This window comes from Saccostrea cucullata, unplaced genomic scaffold (genome assembly GCF_032062105.1).
Source record: "Saccostrea cucullata isolate Sc308-1 unplaced genomic scaffold, CSIRO_AGI_Scuc_v1 ctg731, whole genome shotgun sequence".
Classification (NCBI taxonomy): Eukaryota; Metazoa; Mollusca; class Bivalvia; order Ostreida; family Ostreidae; genus Saccostrea; species Saccostrea cuccullata.
The window spans coordinates 806-21,774 of record NW_026933217.1 but is presented as its reverse complement, the minus strand read 5'-3'; the positions used below and the strand labels follow the sequence as shown (position 1 = coordinate 21,774).

The 20,969-nt window shown below is 34.8% G+C and overlaps 1 protein-coding gene across 1 annotated transcript in view; it reads left to right on the top strand.

The window, feature by feature from the left end:
- The window catches only part of LOC134237683 (uncharacterized), a gene marked incomplete at its 3' end in the record, with an annotated part of 261,483 nt that extends 240,891 nt beyond the window's left edge, over nt 1-20,592 (top strand). The window contains exons 8-12 of the mRNA XM_062719819.1: nt 4,517-4,987; nt 5,318-5,572; nt 14,651-15,136; nt 19,755-20,009; nt 20,353-20,592. Of these exons, the coding sequence (XP_062575803.1) occupies nt 4,517-4,987; nt 5,318-5,572; nt 14,651-15,136; nt 19,755-20,009; nt 20,353-20,592 (1,707 nt within the window). The remainder of the gene's footprint in view (nt 1-4,516; nt 4,988-5,317; nt 5,573-14,650; nt 15,137-19,754; nt 20,010-20,352) is intronic.
- Between the last annotated feature and the right edge of the window lie 377 nt (nt 20,593-20,969).

The following is a 20,969-nucleotide window of genomic DNA, read 5'->3' as shown; positions in this document are numbered from 1 at the left end:
TAGCTATTAAAATGTCACATCGACAACGGGAGATAACTTCACAATGTGACTGTGGCATGCGATGATCTTTGACCCTTTTTGAACTTTAACCTAATCATTTGCGGTTTATTTTACTCCAATCTATACTTAAACCTGTACTTACCGACTGTCATTGGTCCTGTGAACTTCATGAAATATTTAAATCCAATTAAAACACAAAATGAATTGTTTCAATACACACCAAACTGCGCCATGTGCTTATAACCCCATTCGGCAAATCTTCAATCGCCTTGTCAGATGAAGTGGGAATCGGCCGAGATGTGCCGAGTGATGCTTAATCTAAAGATATGATAATGGGTGACACAACCCAATAAGGTCTGGAAATTTTCCAAAAGGTGTTTAGATGTAACCATGTATGGTAAAAGAACATATTCTAAATTAATTCATAACAAACAATGTTTTAACTACTTTTCCATTGCGCCTATTAAAAAAACCGCACGTTCCGTGTGTTTGTGGTCTCGGAGGCTATTAGTAAATTCTAAAAGCTTCTATTATGAGCAAAATATTTATCTAAATATAATTCACATCATTTATTTATTTCTGTGTTTTTCAGACTTATAATGAATTTCATGTATAAAAAACATATAAGATGCTCTGAGTCATAATTGACGAATACATGAAACATGTAACTTATACAATTATTTTGATGTTTTCCTTGAAAAGCCCAATATGTAGATGTGTGTATTTAGAGGCAAGCAGCTTAGTGCAGGTATTTTATTCTCGTGACAGCATCTAGTTTTACATTATAAAAGATACAGGTGCAGAATCTACGCTTTTTTCAGAAAAATTGGGTCATTAAAACCGGATCTGAACACCCGGGGCAGACCAGAAAATTCCGAAATAATGAAAGCCAATTGTTTCTATCGTCGGATGTTAAGCTATCAGTTTTTCGACATTGCCAAGCTCTAACTACATAGAGGTCCTTTTTAATTCAATAATCATCAATTTGAAATTGGGTTTTGGAACTGTTTAGATTGAATGTTAATATTCAGCAAAATAGAGTAACCTTTACAATTATTCCTGAATTTTCATTTTTTTCAAACACATGTAATTTTACGTAAATTAAATATTGCAATAACCAATGAAGAAATATTAATTTATAGTTCATATATATTCTTAAACACCAGATTTATTCATAACTTTATAGACTTTCTGTAACAATTATGTCAGAAAACGTATGTCTTAGACATATGTAACTGCCTACCCATTTTACCAACCTGAAAATCAATAATCGCAGGTAAAATCTACAATATTTAGTATTTGAAGTTAATTTTTTCTGCGAATATAAATATTCATATAAAGAATAGAATCTGAAAATTTCATTCGGTCGATAAAGTATTAAGACAGATTCTGACTAAAATGGGTAGCGAAACCCGGGCCGGGCCGGGAATTTCGAAGTTGAAAACCGGGTTTTTGACAATTACGGAATAAATACTCGTTTTTTCTTCATGAAATTTACGGACATAGTTGATGATCATACTATTTGATGTTTATCGGCGATTGTCATTAAAAGACTAAGTAAGATTCCTGAAGACTGAAGTTATTATCAATAACTATGATAATATCTGCACAGCTAAAAGGCATTGTGAAAAAATAACTACATTTAACACTTATATCTAAATGCTTATTACCGTCTTCCTTGGAAGACGGTATAGTAAAGTTTAAGTTTTTTACAGTCTTCGGACTATGCACTTCGATCCTCTCTTTTGTGATTGGTAGAAATTGCATGATGAAAAAATTTTCAATTATTTCATTGGTCGAAATGCTGTTCAAAGCAAGGGAGATAACTTTCTGATGATCTAATTTTCGTACGACTTAACAATTTTGCTAGATTTCCAATCTTTAAAAAAATGACAAAACGAACAGCAAAATCAGCAGCAATTAATTCTTAATAACATGGTATTTTTTATAGCAATAAATAAAAAGGTCTCTTTAATTTCATTATAAATAAAATTTGATTTTTATAGCTTACAGACCTTACAATATGTTTTTTCCCCTTTCTTGTCTGAAGAAGGGAATGGAATCAGCCGAGGTTTGCCGAAAGCTCTCGGCCAGTCAAAGTTTACGGAAATGACCGAGCGGCAACCGTGGTAGGGCTAATGCCAGTAAAAAGCTAATGTAGAAATAAAAAATTCAAAAGAATCATACAGCCTGATAGGTGTAGATCAGTTTACTGTTTAAGATTGTTGCTAAAGACGGGAAGCTTTTTTTAAAAAGCTCTACTTGTTTACCTTTCAATGGTTCAAGAAGGGCTGTTTGTGGAAATGGCGTCCTTTAAAAGCGGTGTAACGACGAACAGTGACCGCGTAGAATATTGTCCAGGGGGTCATTTTTTCTAAGAAGAAAAAGGACCAAAAGTTAATCTTCAACGACAAGTAGGGTCATTTTTCTACCATATGAAACCATGCCAGACCAGTAATTATACGCCCACACACACGTTAAAAAATGGAGTGTTGGTAAAATGGGTAGGCAAACCCGGGCCGGGGCAAATAAATAGCCGGGGCATATCGATATTTTTCAATTTTCTGTCTAAATGAGTGCATGTGACTAAAATTTTTAAATGTTATTTTGTCTTGTTTAACTGGTGATTCAGATATTCGGATGCTTCACATATCCGGACAAATTGACCGGGAACCAAAGCGTTCGGATAAATGAGGGTCCATTGTATTAGGAATCACTGTCTAATTAGGAGACTATGCCAGGAACATGGACGATAGTCGGAACCATGGGATAATTTAAGTTTAACGGGCTGTCGTTGTTGCCCTGGCATAGTCTCTTAACTAGAAAGTTATTCAATAAATATAAACGCTATCGGTATATTAATAAAAATTTTCATCTTTAAAACAGCAGATCTTTTATGTATCACTTTTTGAGTAGGAAGTTATTCAACCCCTTCCACCCCCCACCCCCATCCCCACCCCCCACCGGCCGAACCATTTTTTTATATTCCAACTGTTCGATACTGAACTGTTTTAGCTCACCTGAGCAAAAGGCTCGAGTGAATTTTTCTGATCACATTTTGTCCGGCGTCCGTCTGTCTGTCTAGCTGTCCGTCTGTCTGTATGTCCATAAATTTTTCACATTTTCGACTTCCTCTCAAGAACCACTGGGCCAATTTCAACCAAACTTGCCACAAAGTATCCTTGGGTGAGGGGAATTCAAGTGTATTCAAATAAAGGGCCATGCCCTTTTTCAAGGGGAGATAATTATGAATTAGAGAAAAATTGATGGCATTTTTAAAAATCTTCTCCTTCAGAACCACTGTGCCAGGGAGGACGAAACTCATGTGGAATCATTCTCAGGTAGTGTAGATTCACATTTGTTCAAATCATGACCCCCGGGGCTAGGGTGGGGCCAAAATGGCCGACCAAAGTTTTACATAGGAAGATATAGAAAGAATCTTTAAAAATCTTCTTCTCAAGAACCACAGGGCCAGGAAAGACGAAACTTATGTGGAATCATCCTCAGGTAATTTAGATTTAAATTTGTTCAAATCATGACCCCTGGGGCAAGGGTGGGGCCAAAATGGCCGACCCAAGTTTTACATAGGAATATTTAGGAAAAATCTTTAAAAATCTTCTTCTCAAGAACCACTGTGCCAGAAAGGACTAAACTCATGTGGAATCATCCTCAGGTAGTGTAGATTCAAGTTTGTTCAAATCATGATCCCCGGGGCTTGGGTGGGGCCAAAATGGCCGACTCAAGTTTTTCAAAGGTATATATAGGGAAACCTTTTTAAATCTTCTTGTCAAGTACTTCAAAGCTATGATTAGTGATATTTATATGGAATCATCCTCAGGAAGCGTAGTTTCTAGTTTGTTCAAATGATGAATGGCTTTCAAGCCCGATGTCCGCAGGTGAGCGCTGTGGCTCCTGGGCCTCTTGATCTTTGTTTTTTGTTTTCACCTGGCCAGTTGTTCAGATAAGTGATTTGGCGTATGGTCTATCTTCACAAAAATTGTAAGGTGGTGACTGTAATCTTCGAAAGACGACACTTGATTTTATTTTGAAACATAATAGCTCAATATCAAAGTCCTAAACAGCAAAATGATATTAATTAAATTTTAGCATTGAAATGCTATCCTAAAAGTCAATTTTTTTTCTTTTTAAATAAACTTTTTATCTTATTATAGTCATGATAATATTTGAAAACACCTTGTTTAACCATTTTCAATCAATCATCAGAAATACAAAGCAAAGGTCAACAAACTATACTTACTATAGCACTCTCACAAGTGTCGGTAATTTGTTTTATATTTTTATATACTAAACATGGGTTTTAAGGGATAAAAACACAAATCTAAAGGGAAAAGGAAATCATTTTTCTAAAATAAAAACTGCGTGATTTTACTTATAATAATTTTGTCATAATTTATTTGTATTTTCTAACTTGACTACATGCAGTGGAAAAAGAGTAGATGAAAACTAATCAAGCCATCTAAAATATGTAATCAGTGTTTTTTGATTTTATTTTTAGATGAGTTCTCCACACTGACTGATGACGATGTGTTAGTGTTGTTCTGTTTTCTGTGCTCTGACTCCGGTCCTCCTGACTTCACCGACTCAGAGTGGCTGGACAAGCTTAATGAGATACGACATTGGGTGTACAGTAAAAAGAATCCTGTAACAAGTGAGGAAGCACAGCAGACTCTGGACAGACTGAAGTCACGTGATTACCTCTGGGAAGATCAGGACAAGATAACGGAAGACACAAAGGACGAGACAATGTATAGGATAGCATCAATAAACGAACGTATACTATACTTGTACAGTAGTCATGACACAGCCAGTGTGTACCTGAGATCAGTGAGACACAACAGAAAACCTGGTGAGAAGTGTGTCTCTAGTCTTGGCTGTGATTCCTTACTGATACTCCGTCTACAGATGAACATACTGACTCACGTCACCATGGAGGACAAGAGAATATATGATCAGATACACCAGATATGTAAGACATTGTGGAGAAATGTGATAGTTTCCTAATTTATATTATGTTTGAAATGATTATATCTAATTCTGAACATTAATATATCTCATGACATGATCTTAAGATATAATCTATAGATTCTGATCCTTTTATTTATACTTCATGGGGCTCTCAAATGCTGCAATCTGAAGATTCCTATAAAATAATTGTTTATCTATTGGTTATTTGTATCTAACTCATTCCTTATTAGGTTTATCTACATGTTATTTATATGTTTATTTCATGTTATTCCAGATAAAATATTGCGCTTATACGATATTAATTATGATACGATATTATTTTTTTCTGCAGTGAATGTTACAGGAGATATGCTAAAGGAAAGTAAAGATAAGCGTAAAGAGTTTCTAATGAATCTGAGAAGAGAAGGGGAGACTGTACATTACAGAGAAAGATCACAGGACAGTGTAGATCACGTGACGTGGCTCTGGAGATACGGGAGACCTGACATCGTGAGATCCTGTATAGGTCTACATCCACACAACGACATTTACATCATCGACAACAAAGCTTACAGAAAACCTACTGGGAAGAAGAACATTGGGATTTGTATGTATTATATAAGGATCCTTGCTTTAGAAATACCTTCTTTTTTTGGAAACTCTATTCTTTTTTATGGCAATCATCCACTTAGGCCATGGTTTTTAATACACAATATCAGAAAAAAATAAAAAAGTTCTGAAATTGATAATGCTGCATGGTTGAAATCTGTATATATTCCAATTTCCCTAAATACATGTATTTGTAAACAATTCATTTGTATTTTATATACGAATATTGAGATATTAAACCATAATCTTAATATTACTGAAAGACAGATCTTATAAAAGACAATGTAATAATATCAAAAATACCTTGAATGACATAATTTTTATGACTATAAAGTTTGTTTTATTTCTCTGATCACTTTTGCAAAGACATGTTTTTGAAAGATAGCATAGATACAAATATTTAAACCAGCTCTGCAGATTTTCCTCAGGATAGATCTTTACGAAGGACGACTATTCATATTTTCTTGAAAAAAAAGACGTGTATATCCTTGTGTAAAACTTTGATCCTCCATTGTGACCCAACCCTACCCCCGGGGGTCGTAATTTGAATAAACTTATATCTACACTACCTAGGACGGAGTTTCTTGAGAAGAAAATTCTTAAAGCACGCCACGAAATTTTCACCATTTCCTAATTATATTCCTTTAAATGAGGGTGTGGCACTTAATTTGAATAAACTTAAGTTCCATTCACACAGGGATGCTTTATGGCAAGTAAAGTTGAAATCGGTCCAGTGGTTCTGGAGAAATCGAAAATGTGAAAAATATACAAACGGACGGAAAGACAGACGGACAGACAGACAGATTACAAATTGAGATCAGAATAGCTCGCTTGATCTTTCAGCTTAAGTGATCTAAAAATAATGTTCATTTTTTGTACGTTCCCTATATAAACCTTTATAGAATCTGCCGCCGTTATAGCTCCATATAATGGCGAATTTGTACATATGTGCAGAATAAACAGCATTTTTTTTTATATGAGCTATAAAATTTTTATTGACGTTTTGACCTTGACCTCACCATTTTGAAATTCTTCTTTAGCTTAGTTTTTAATAAATAATAATGACACGTTTTTTTTTTCAAACCTTATATGCTTTTACATACTTATATAAGCTTACCGGCTGGAACAAAATTGTTTAACTTTCATTTGACCTGAACCTAATTATTCAAAAATATACATTATTTAAATAAACCATCCACAATATTTATCAAACTAATGTGTTGCTCAAAAGAAGTATTCAACTGTATCAAATCTTTCGAACTTTAACTTTCCTGTGACCTTGAAATTATTTGTCTTTCAATTGAATTTTTATTAGTTTTATAGAAAACATTTAAAATATTTTAATATAATCTTAGGCATTCACACATGTACAAGTACAAAATTTGATGATATTTATCATTTTCATTCATTGTTTAGTATGTCAAAAGACAATTTTAATTTTAAAGATCGAAGCGATTAAAAATATTCTCATCAAAATGCTTACACTTATTCTAACTTTAATGTTGCATTATGGGGCATTCATGTCGCAAGGGCATATTCTTACCTTGTTTTTATTTTCAATTGCTTAATGTATTAAGGCTTAGATGTACCTTAGAAAACTCAATGCCAAAAAAATACACTGTCCTGGCTTCGGGATCACCAATACTGATACATCCTCAGATCTGAGATTTCTCTGAAAATTTAAGTTCCTCTCATCAAACTATGACACAAAAAATTATATTCTCAAACATTTGTTTTTTTTAGCTCACCTGAGCCAAAGGCTCAAGTGAGCTTTTCTGATCACATTTTGTCCGTCGTCCGTCCGTCTAGCTGTCCGTCTAGCTGTCCGTCTGTCCGTCCGTCTGTAAACTTTTCACATTTTCGACTTCTTCTCAAGAACCACTGGGCCAATTTTGACCAAACTTAGTACAAAGTATCCTTTGGTAAAGGGAAATTTAAATTGTTAAAGTGAAGGGACAAATCTCCTCGCAAGGGGAGATAATCAAGAAAAGACAAAAATAGGGTGGGGTCATTAAAAAATCTTCTTCTCAAGAACCACTGGGCCAGTAAAGCTGAAACTTACGTGGAAGCATCCTGGGGTATTGTAGATTCTAAAGTGTTCAAATCATGACCCCCAGGGTAAGGGCGGGGCCACAATGGGGAATCAAAGTTTTACATAGAAATATATAGGAAAATTCTTTGAAAAGCTTCTTCTCAAGAACCACTGGGCCAGTAAAGCTGAAACTTATGTGGAAGCATCCTGGGGTATTGTAGATTCTAAATTGTTAAAATCATGACCCCCCGGGGGAAGGGCGGGGCCACAATGGGGAATCAAAGTTTTACATAGAAATATATAGGAAAATTCTTTGAAAAGCTTCTTCTCAAGAACCACTGGGCCAGAAAAGCTGAAACTTATATGGAAACATCCTGGTATAGTGTAAATTCTAAATTGTTCAAATCATGACCCCATGGGGAAGGGCGGGGCCACAATGGGGAATCAAAGTTTTAAATATAGAAATATATAGGAAAAATTTTGAAAATCTTCTTCTCAAGAACCACTGGGCCAGGAAAGCTGAAACTTATGTGGAAGCATCCTGGTATAATGTAGATTCTTAATTATTCAAATAATGACCCCCGGGGGAAGGGCGGGGCCACAATGGGGAATCAAAGTTTTATATAGAAATATATAGGAAAAATCTTTGAAAATCTCCTCAAGAACCACTGGGCCAGAAAAGCTGAAACTTATGTGGAAGCATCCTGGTATAGTGTAGATTTTAAATTGTTAAAATCATGACCCCCCGGGGAAGGGCGGGGCCACAATGGGGTATCAAAGTTTTACATAGAAATATATAGGAAAAATCTTTGAAAACCTTCTTCTCAAGAACCACTGGGCCAGAAAAGCTGAAACTTATATGGAAACATCCTGGTATAGTGTAAATTTTAAATTGTTCAAATCATGACCCCATGGGGAAGGGCGGGGCCACAATGGGGAATCAAAGTTTTAAATATAGAAATATATAGGAAAAATTTTGAAAATCTTCTTCTCAAGAACCACTGGGCCAGGAAAGCTGAAACTTATGTGGAAGCATCCTGGTATAATGTAGATTCTTAATTATTCAAATAATGACCCCCGGGGGAAGGGCGGGGCCACAATGGGGAATCAAAGTTTTATATAGAAATATATAGGAAAAATCTTTGAAAATCTTCTCCTCAAGAACCACTGGGCCAGAAAAGCTGAAACTTATGTGGAAGCATCCTGGTATAGTGTAGATTTTAAATTGTTAAAATCATGACCCCCCGGGGAAGGGCGGGGCCACAATGGGGTATCAAAGTTTTACATAGAAATATATAGGAAAAATCTTTGAAAACCTTCTTCTCAAGAACCACTGGGCCAGAAAAGCTGAAACTTATGTGGAAGCATCCTGGTATAGTGTAGATTTTAAATTATTTAAATCATGACCCCCGGGGCAAGGGCGGGGCCACAATGGGGTATCAAAGTTTTACATAGAAATATATAGGAAAAATCTTTGAAAATCTTCTTCTCAAGAACCACTGGGCCAGAAAAGCTGAAACTTATGTGGAAGCATCCTGGTATAATGTAGATTCTAAACTGTTTAAATAATGACACCCGGGGGAAGGGCGGGGCCACAATGGGGAATCAATTTTTATATAGAAATATATAGGAAAAATCTTTGAAAATCTTCTTCTCAAGAACCACCGGGCCAGAAAAAGTGAAGATTATGTGGAAGCATTCTGGGGTAGTGTAAATTCTAAATTGTAGGAATCAAGACCCCCGGGGGAAGGGCGGGGCCATTATAGGGAATCAAAGTTTTACATAGAAATATATAGGAAAAATCTTTGAAAATCTTCTTCTCAAGAACCACTGGGCCAGAAAAGCTGAAACTTATGTGGAAGCATCCTGGTATAGTGTAGATTTTAAATTGTTTAAATCATGACCCCCGGGGCAAGGGCGGGGCCACAATGGGGTATCAAAGTTTTACATAGAAATATATAGGAAAAATCTTTGAAAATCTTCTTCTCAAGAACCACTGGGCCAGAAAAGCTGAAACTTATGTGGAAGCATCCTGGTATAATGTAGATTCTAAACTGTTTAAATAATGACACCCGGGGGAAGGGCGGGGCCACAATGGGGAATCAATTTTTATATAGAAATATATAGGAAAAATCTTTGAAAATCTTCTTCTCAAGAACCACCGGGCCAGAAAAAGTGAAGATTATGTGGAAACATTCTGGGGTAGTGTAAATTCTAAATTGTAGGAATCAAGACCCCCGGGGGAAGGGCGGGGCCATTATAGGGAATCAAAGTTTTACATAGAAATATATAGGAAAAATCTTTGAAAATCTTCTTCTCAGGAACCACTGGGCCAGAAAAGCTGAAACTTATATGGAAACATCCTGGTATAGTGTAAATTCTAAATTGTTAAAATCATGACCCCCCGGGGGAAGGGCGGGGCCACAATGGGGAATCAAAGTTTTACATAGAAATATATAGGAAAATTCTTTGAAAAGCTTCTTCTCAAGAACCACTGGGCCAGAAAAGCTGAAACTTATATGGAAACATCCTGGTATAGTGTAAATTCTAAATTGTTCAAATCATGACCCCATGGGGAAGGGCGGGGCCACAATGGGGAATCAAAGTTTTAAATATAGAAATATATAGGAAAAATCTTTGAAAATCTTCTTCTAAAGAACCACTGGGCCAGGAAAGCTGAAACTTATGTGGAAGCATCCTGGTATAATGTAGATTCTTAATTATTCAAATAATGACCCCCGGGGGAAGGGCGGGGCCACAATGGGGAATCAAAGTTTTATATAGAAATATATAGGAAAAATCTTTGAAAATCTCCTCAAGAACCACTGGGCCAGAAAAGCTGAAACTTATGTGGAAGCATCCTGGTATAGTGTAGATTTTAAATTGTTAAAATCATGACCCCCCGGGGAAGGGCGGGTCCACAATGGGGTATCAAAGTTTTACATAGAAATATATAGAAAAAATCTTTGAAAACCTTCTTCTCAAGAACCACTGGGCCAGAAAAGCTGAAACTTATATGGAAACATCCTGGTATAGTGTAAATTTTAAATTGTTCAAATCATGACCCCATGGGGAAGGGCGGGGCCACAATGGGGAATCAAAGTTTTAAATATAGAAATATATAGGAAAAATTTTGAAAATCTTCTTCTCAAGAACCACTGGGCCAGGAAAGCTGAAACTTATGTGGAAGCATCCTGGTATAATGTAGATTCTTAATTATTCAAATAATGACCCCCGGGGGATGGGCGGGGCCACAATGGGGAATCAAAGTTTTATATAGAAATATATAGGAAAAATCTTTGAAAATCTTCTCCTCAAGAACCACTGTGCCAGAAAAGCTGAAACTTATGTGGAAGCATCCTGGTATAGTGTAGATTTTAAATTGTTAAAATCATGACCCCCCCGGGGAAGGGCGGGGCCACAATGGGGTATCAAAGTTTTACATAGAAATATATAGGAAAAATCTTTGAAAACCTTCTTCTCAAGAACCACTGGGCCAGAAAAGCTGAAACTTATGTGGAAGCATCCTGGTATAGTGTAGATTTTAAATTATTAAAATCATGACCCCCGGGGCAAGGGCGGGGCCACAATGGGGTATCAAAGTTTTACATAGAAATATATAGGAAAAATCTTTGAAAATCTTCTTCTCAAGAACCACTGGGCCAGAAAAGCTGAAACTTATGTGGAAGCATCCTGGTATAATGTAGATTTTAAACTGTTTAAATAATGACACCCGGGGGAAGGGCGGGGCCACAATGGGGAATCAATTTTTATATAGAAATATATAGGAAAAATCTTTGAAAATCTTCTTCTCAAGAACCACCGGGCCAGAAAAAGTGAAGATTATGTGGAAGCATTCTGGGGTAGTGTAAATTCTAAATTGTAGGAATCAAGACCCCCGGGGGAAGGGCGGGGCCATTATAGGGAATCAAAGTTTTACATAGAAATATATAGGAAAAATCTTTGAAAATCTTCTTCTCAAGAACCAGTGGGCCAGAAAAGCTGAAACTTATGTGGAAGCATCCTGGTATAGTGTAGATTTTAAATTGTTTAAATCATGACCCCCGGGGCAAGGGCGGGGCCACAATGGGGTATCAAAGTTTTACATAGAAATATATAGGAAAAATCTTTGAAAATCTTCTTCTCAAGAACCACTGGGCCAGAAAAGCTGAAACTTATGTGGAAGCATCCTGGTATAATGTAGATTCTAAACTGTTTAAATAATGACACCCGGGGGAAGGGCGGGGCCACAATGGGGAATCAATTTTTATATAGAAATATATAGGAAAAATCTTTGAAAATCTTCTTCTCAAGAACCACCGGGCCAGAAAAAGTGAAGATTATGTGGAAGCATTCTGGGGTAGTGTAAATTCTAAATTGTAGGAATCAAGACCCCCGGGGGAAGGGCGGGGCCATTATAGGGAATCAAAGTTTTACATAGAAATATATAGGAAAAATCTTTGAAAATCTTCTTCTCAGGAACCACTGGGCCAAAAATGCTGAAACATATGTGCCCATGGAAGGATCATTGGGTAGTTTAGATTTCAAAATGTCTAAATTATGATCAGTGGGGTAGGGTGGGAATGCATTATGTATAACAAGGGTGAAATCTGGTAAAGAACAGAATGGTCAAAGCTTCTCAGGTGAGCGATGTTGCCCATTGGCCTCTTGTTTTTTTTTCAAATCTGGGATAATTTTTCAAGTATGACATTTTTTATCGAATAGGAGTATAATGTCTCATACATGATAATGATTGATTTAGAAAACTCAATATTGAATGCACATGTAACGTAAATCAGCCATACTACATTCAACAACTTCATGTCAACAACAAGGGAGATAAATCAACTATGTAAATAATCAGGGTTATCTTTCTTAGATCAAAAATTATAATGAAAGTATATTTACTCATACAATTTACAATGTGTTTCACCACGTTATTTTTTTCGACTGTTAAGCATAGAAAAAAGATTAGATGCATACCACTCTCGATCAAAATCTCGCAAAATTATTCAAATTACGCAAGCACAGATAGAATGTTAATTTCTCCTAAGACTTGGTCATGCTGTGAGGAAGGGGGGTGGGGGTAAGTATGCACATATAAACGTTGTCATTGTAATATTGTGCATAATAATGAATGAAATAAAGAAAAGATAATAAAGGATTATTGTAGTGACACATTATTCTACATAACATGTACATGTATATTTTCATTCATACACTTAGGAATTAATAAAATTGAATCATTGAATTTCAACATTGATACATTTATTTACAGTGTTCATGAATATCAGAATAGGAAATATGAATAGATCGATATTATATCAAACCTCTTATCTATTCTTCGGAGGTTATATAATTTACTATTTATCAGTGTAAATTAAAGGAAAATATTGAAATAAATCTGTATATACATAATTCCATTTGCAAATATTTCTGTTCTTATCAATTAATGTATAAAAATCACAATTTAGCAATCACTTACATGTATAATAGCAATCAGTCGTAGATCTATTAATTGGTTCTTAACTAAGTCTAGATTTCTTATCTGAGAATTTGGATCTTATACTCACAATGTATAGTGGGTAAACTTTAAAACCGTGACCGTTTATTAGTCCCCTACCATGAAACCGGAGGTGACGTTAGGTTTCCTCTGCGTCTGTCCATCAGTTAGTCCCTCTGTTTGTCCCTGTCTGTTTGTCAGTCTGTCCTACTTGGTTTCCCCCCATTTTTTTTCTAAATACTTGCAGATATTGAACTGAATTTTGGTATGTGCATGTTTCTTGATGAGTTACAGATCAAGCTTAAATGTCGCTTCGCTACATTGATTTTTGACAAAATTATGGCATTTTAATTTTTCATAATCGTTTGAGATCGGGTTCGTGTTAAATTGTTATGTTATTGACTCCTAAATCTGAAAAGACGTTGAGAAATGAGTTGAATTTTTTTGTTAACGTGGATTATTTTATTAGTTAAAGGCATTCATGACCTCAAAATCAAGCAGTTTAACATTCGACATAACTTTTGCATGTTATAAATGACATCCTAAAGAAAAAGGAAAACCCGGTAGGGGGTTTGTTTTGTTTATGCAATACTCTCAGATTGTGTGTTTATTTTATTAATTAGAATATAATCTTGACTTTTGGACAGTCCGAGGAGATTTATAATTTATAACAAATATACCAGCATGTATAGAACTACAACTAATATTTCAAAATTAAACAGGCTTAATCAGAGAATGTACATCCCCCTTTTTAAGGAAAAAACAAGAAAATGAGTTGATCACGGGTGGGGATGGGATCTAGGGGGGTGGATACACTAAAAAAAGGCAGGCTGCGTCATTGGGAGACATGGTATAACATTTATTCCAACAAAAACTTGAAAGATCATCAGATATCTCCAGGAATTGAACGTTTTACACACAGAGTGTGTATCTATGACCTTGATTTTTGACTTTTTGACTTAAACATGAATAGGGGTCTTCCTTATGTCATAGCAAGTTGTGGTATAAAATGTAACTGCATAGGGTCAAAGACTTTTCGAGATTTCAAGCAGAAACGAAAGTGTGTTTTGTTTTAAAATTGAACAATAGCTTCTTCAAAAATACAAAGACAATATTTGAATTTCATTCAAGAATTTATAGTCTCTAGATTGTATTTTTTCTTTCTCGTTGAAAATCTAGCTAAACTAAGTTATTACTTAAACAAACGTAAAACGACAACTTGGGAAGGGAGGGGATGGTTTAGTTCATTTTATTTCTGCCCAGATATAATCAATATTTTGAAATTCTTTGTATAATAAAGGTAGGTTAAAATCATATAGGATTCTGGAATAAAATGTGTTATATATCAGCCACAATTGTGTAAGAAAAAATGCCGATTTACCCAGAAAAGTTTAATAGTATTAAAATGCAAATGTCAAATACGGCAATTAAAAATCCTTATATTTATTTATAAATATTCAATCGCTGAAAATACATAACATATTATCTTTTATCATAAAAATGTAACTTATTCTAAAAAAAGGGCTTAATTCTTATTTTAGGTAAATGTGATAACTATTTGCCAAAAATTCGGAATCTATTATACAGCATGCTGTTAGCTGAGAAATATCAGCTGAATGTCAATGAACAATCACACAGAGTCATAAGGGACAAAATCAAAGACAGATATTACCCTGATATTACTGAAGACGACTCTTTAGATCTTCCTGAAGGAATCACAGAAACACGTGACGGTGTGATGACCTTTATATCAGACGACATCCGACATGACGTCATGTACGCCTTTGTTACGGAGTGTCTGGTGGAGGACAGTGATCTGGAGTTTTTCCTAACCACGGCGTCACGTGACGTGATATCAGAATACTGTCGGTCCTGGGATTATGAGAGGAGTGAGGGAGGAAGATGTCTGTATATACCGTACCTACCGGAGAAGATATGCGACCTCTTCATAGACAAACTACACCTGGACATCATCACACACTGTACCGTATCTGACTGGAGGATTCATGACAGGATCAGTAAACGTTGTGAGTATTATTGATCTAAAATTATATTTGTTTTTTTAAATTTTATAGAAGGGTTTTCCTCATATATGAATTTAGTTGCATAATTTAATTTAGAGGACATACATGTTTGTACGCAAGACGATCTCATATACTGCCTATAATCATGTGTAATATTACTAACACATTAAACATGTTAAAGGTTAATGAACTGTATGCAACGTTCAAATGGAAATGATTTTAATATAATTTGAAATTATTTAAAAAACAAATTATACAAACAAAAACATGAATGACTGGATCGTGAAAAATTGGTAACAAAGTCAGTCAGATGAAGATTCCGATTCAAACGACCCCCCCCCCCCCCCCCCCCCCGTCACCCTTTTACGATTTTATACCTTGAAAGAATTTTCTAGGTTAGATTATTTTTTTTTACGGTTCATACTTCATGTAAGAAGTCACGAAATGAGATGAAATGGGTTGGTGGGTGGGGCAATTGTCCAAGACAGTGCTTCTGGTAGAGTCAGCGGCATTTAGCGGCATTTGTCCAAGACAGACCTTCGAGTAGAGTCCGCGGCATTTAGCGGCATTTCTCCAAAACAGAAGTTCTGGTAGAGTCAGCGGCATTTAGCGGCATTTGTCGGTATACTCATGCAGCTTATTACGTAAAAGATTTAAACTGGGATAGGTTGAATTAGCAATTTGTAATCATACAGCTTAGTCCGTAAAAGATATAAAACTGGGATACATTTTATAATCATGCAGCTTATTCCGTAAAAGATTTAAAATGCAGCTTATTCCGTGAAAGATATAAAACTGGAATAGGTGAACATTTTAAAATCATGCAGCTTATTCCATAAAAGATATAAAATGCTGCTTATTCCTTGAAAGATACGAAACAGGGATAGGTTAACATTTTATACTCATTTTTTCTTCGAATTTTTTCTCTACTGCAGTAAAGAATTGGAAAATGAAAATTTTTTAATTTAATTTTTTAATAAGGTTGGGATGGAAAATAATAACCTTTCATCTAAATTTTCTACAAATACCGACAAGCAGTATTCAATTACATTTTAATTATTCTACCTCTACCGATTTTCCCTATTTAAAAATTAAATAGTAAAATGTGAATTATTCCCTAGAAATCAACATGAATGGACTAATCCCGGATCTTTGGTTTAATAAGCTAATCCGTGCTTCGGAAGCTAATTTCCGGTTATTCGTAATCCTCTTGAATTAACCTTTGTGTCGGTATATTAAAATGTTATTTGACTACATGCCTGTAATCCCCGTGTGTTAATCAAGTGAGTTCATCCCTGCTCCGAAACCTAATACCTCGTCATTTGCAATCCTCCCTTTTTTTGTATCGATCGGTATAATAAAACGGTCCAAAAGTATACCGTTCAGGGATTTAGCAAGATTTCAATTCCCTCTACCAAGACTATAAACAATGGTTAACAGGTGTTACACAGGTGCTATTACATAATTTTATACAAATATGAAGAAAAAAAATGAAAACAAAAAGAGGTAAAAAGAACTATGCAGGTGTCTTTTTTGTATTACACATGTATTAATATTACTGTATGGTAAAGTTTTCCCTCTTTTAAAACATTCAAACACAAATTTCCCGTTTTTTAAGTATATTTTCTGAATCGGAATTAAGTAATTCAATAAATTTTGCCAAACTAGGTCTTACATAATAATATTTTTTAATATGTTTTTCTCTTAACTCAGTATAGAAGTTACATATCAGAACAAAATGATATTCATCTTCTGTTTCGTTTGATGTACAAAATATACATTTTCGTTCACTTGTGGGACATTTTTTATCATATCTACCAGATTCAATGCGTAGAGTCTAGTTAATGCTTTTCTGTGCTTTTCATAATATATATAATTAAGATAGCCAGCCTGTTGTAAAGTCGGGTTTAGATATTTAAACAATTTAAGAGGCTGAGCATTTTTTATATCTACTCTCAGTTTTTGGAAAAAACAATCAGCTTGTCTTTGTTCAAAATACATATAAAAGACCTTTTCATTTACTGACTCAGGAAAGACCACACATCTCCAAAACCATGAGACAAAAGGGTCAGCTTGTCTTTGTTCAAAATACATATAAAAGACCTTTTCATTTACTGACTCAGGAAAGACCACACATCTCCAAAACCATGAGACAAAAGGGTCTGCTTTATATACCTATATTCGATTCATTTGGCTGGATATTTTTTTTAATTTGAAGTACGTTGGGATTACATTAGATTATACAGCATGTATTTAGATCTCATGCGTGGATCTAGAAGGGGTCGGGGGGGTTACCATAGACCCCCTTGGAAAACTCTGAACCCCCCCCCCCGGTAAACGCGAATATGTATGTGAAATGAATGTGAAAAGTGAAAGATTTAGGCAATAGAAATCATAACACAACCCCCCCCCCCCCCCACACACACACACACACACAAAATAGATTTTGACGTTTTGGCGATTTTTTTTTCTTCCTTTCTTTAATCTTTCTTTACTGGGATAGACACCACGCCTTGAAAAAAAAATCTGGATCCGCGCCTGCGTCTAACGCCAAACATAAAAAAAAATATTTTATTCTAACAACACATGTATTCATACTTATAAAATATCAGGATATCGGTTTCGTTGGAGATCTTTAGTCTACTTTGTTATGAATTCTTTTCCATGTAATCTCATAGTTTCAGTTATAAACTACTCAATAAAAAACATGACATTTCTTGTGAGCGTTACCCTCATTCGTAATGACGATTACATGATAAATGTTTTCTTTTTAATAAAAAGGACCAGATAAAATGGAAATATATATATATATATATATATATATATATATATATATATATATATATATATATATATATATATATATATATATATATATACCCTATGTGTTTTATGTACATGCGATTATATGTTTTTTTTTTTACTTTTCAAACAGTGTGCTTTACTTCGTACATTTATATTACATACAATGTTACAAAGAGGATGCAATAAAAAAAAATTAAGATGGATACAGCAGTGTCATAGAACGCGTTTTATCACTCTTAAAAAATGCAAATAATCCATGTTCTTTATTCTGTTTACATTTCAAATTTCGACTTCATGATTTTTAAAACTATTTTCTAAACATTAAGTTTCTTGTAAGATTACTTTTTTTATCCAAATACATGTAAATGACCATTATAAAAAAAAATAACCTCTTATTATGAACGAAAAGAATCGTTAATTAGGCCTATAGAACCCCCCCCCCCACCCCTGTTTTTTTTTTCTCTCAAAAAGAACCTACTTCCATTGTAAAATGTCCACTGAAAAGTCACCTTTTTTGTTGCTGGATGGGAATTGAAGGTGCCTCACTACCTCAACGAAATAGGATTTTCGAGATTGGACGCTTTACCTTTTTTTTTTTTTGGCTTTTTAATTAGTTTTTTTTTTTTAGGTTATTTGGCATCCCCCCTTTAAAAAGCGATACTACATTTTTCACATTGGGCAAATTCCACAACCCAGATGACAGCAACATTGCTTCAAAATCTCTGTACGAATTGCTAATAACCTCCAATCAAAAGGTATCACTGAAGTGTCAAATAACTATAAATCGATTAGCGTACACGTGTCTTTCATTCCATTCCAGTAGGGAGGAATTTCTCGATGTGAAAAGGTCACACATTCACATCCTTAATTATTACCAAAGTATACACAGTGGGTGATGGAGGAAAAGAGTTTTCTTTATTGTTAACTCTCCTGTATTAACTCACACTGTTTTTATTAATTTACCTATACTATGATAATATCATTGTTTTAAACTTTCAAAAATTATTGCTATATAGAGGAATGAAACAAAAAATCTAACAATTAAACACGCAACTGATAATATACAGTTTATATGCACCCCCATTTAACGTTATCTATATTTTAATCGCGGACGGATGTTTATTTATATGCATGTTGTGTGCCTGTCAATTTTTACATGTATATAACACGTTAGGCATATTCTTGAGAGTCTAGCGTAATTCTGAAAGACTGAATCTTTTTTTAAAGATTAATATTGTTAACACATTACTCATCGATCCTCTTGTTTTATAACGTTTCAAGCATCCAAGCCACACTGATCTGTTCGCTAATGAATATTAATGAAATGTGCGCAACATTGAGGATGCGTCGTATATTATGTCAATGTTGTATTCTCACTTGTGCAGTTTTCGTTTTTACGTTTGTGTAATTTTCTCGTTATATCGTGTAAATATTTTGTTGATTGTGTAGTTTTGGTATAGTTTGTGTAAATTTCAATAACTTCCTGTGTATTTTCCGCACTTTGTGTAAGTTTTAACTCACTCGTGTAATTTTTGTTTAAGGTCGTGCAGAAAATACTTTTGAACCAATCAGCGTGCCATTGCAGGAATTACGAGCAACAATTCAACGAAATGGCATTTGAAATCTGAGATGTACTATTAAGGGTGAAATCTATTAAATGCCAAAAAATTATTTTTGGATTTATTTATTTATTTATTTTTTTTTTTTGGTCTTAATACAGTGGGAGTTACTGTAGAAGTTCTGGAGTGGGGCCAGGATTTTATTTTCTTTTTTTATTACTTTATTATCTAACGATGTTCATTATTTTATGATTCAGTGGGAGTCCCTAGAGAAGTACTTGCGTGGGACCAGGAGGCCAGAGAGCGGTATGTGGAGTACGCTAAGAGAGGAACACAGACAGTCCACCACGCCCGAGGGATGATTGTAGGATGTGCTGGGGTGGGGAAAACCACGCTACTTAAACGTCTACTCGGGTGTACCGAAAAAGAGATTAAAGAAGTAAAATCTACCGAGGGATTGGAGGTGCATGAGGAAATATTTGAATTATGTGATGAAGTAAAATCTTTGAAAGGTAAGATATGATACTAGTAATTCAAATTTAACTTTGTTAATATATAAATAGAGGGAGAACCCATTCGAATATTGAAAATTAAACATAAATTCACAATTGCGATGTTTTATAACACTGTATAATTAAAAAATATACAATCTTCAGAAAAATAGGAATGAATTAGTTTGTACACATGGAAAAGAAAATATTTTTTTAAATGAAGTTTTTTTTACATCTAAGATTAAAAATGATTGAATCTGAGTGTTCTGAGTTATGCTTTGTCTAACTCTGGCAATACTGATCATATATTTCTTTTTATTCCAACAGCAACAATACGATATTTTCATGATCACTTTTTTTTCAGCCAGAGGAAAATACAAAGAAAAAAACTATGTAGAAAATACTTTTGAAAAATTGGATGCAAAGACCTTGACGTTCTTTGACTTTGGAGGACAGTGTGCGTACTACGCATGTCACCAGATTTACCTGACGAGGAGAGCTTTCTATATTGTGGTGATGGACGCCTCTAAACGTCTTGACCAGAAGGTGGATGAGGAAGTGTGTGATCAAGATGGTAGCGTCTTTTCTGGATGGACCTACGGAGGTAAGCATATTATATCTCGTCAATATACTTTGTAAGTTTCCTTTTCGTCAAGAAATTTTCAAGCGTAATTGTATCATTCATAAGCATGCAGTCATTTTTTCAAGAGGAAGATACGCACAGACATTCAGAGAGGAAACATAATCTAATTAAATCCAACATCCTAGATCCGGTATGAGAGGACAAAACGGATTTCATGATGATAATTACACAGACCTATTCCTAAAAAATTAATCAAAATTATGTACGCTCGCCCTGCAAAGACTACTCTGCTTCTTTATCATTCTTTCTGTAATTTTGGCAACCTTTGCCGAACCAGAATTTCCCAACCCCATGTCTGAAATAATCTAACTCTGATATCCGTTTCAAGTTATATAGTG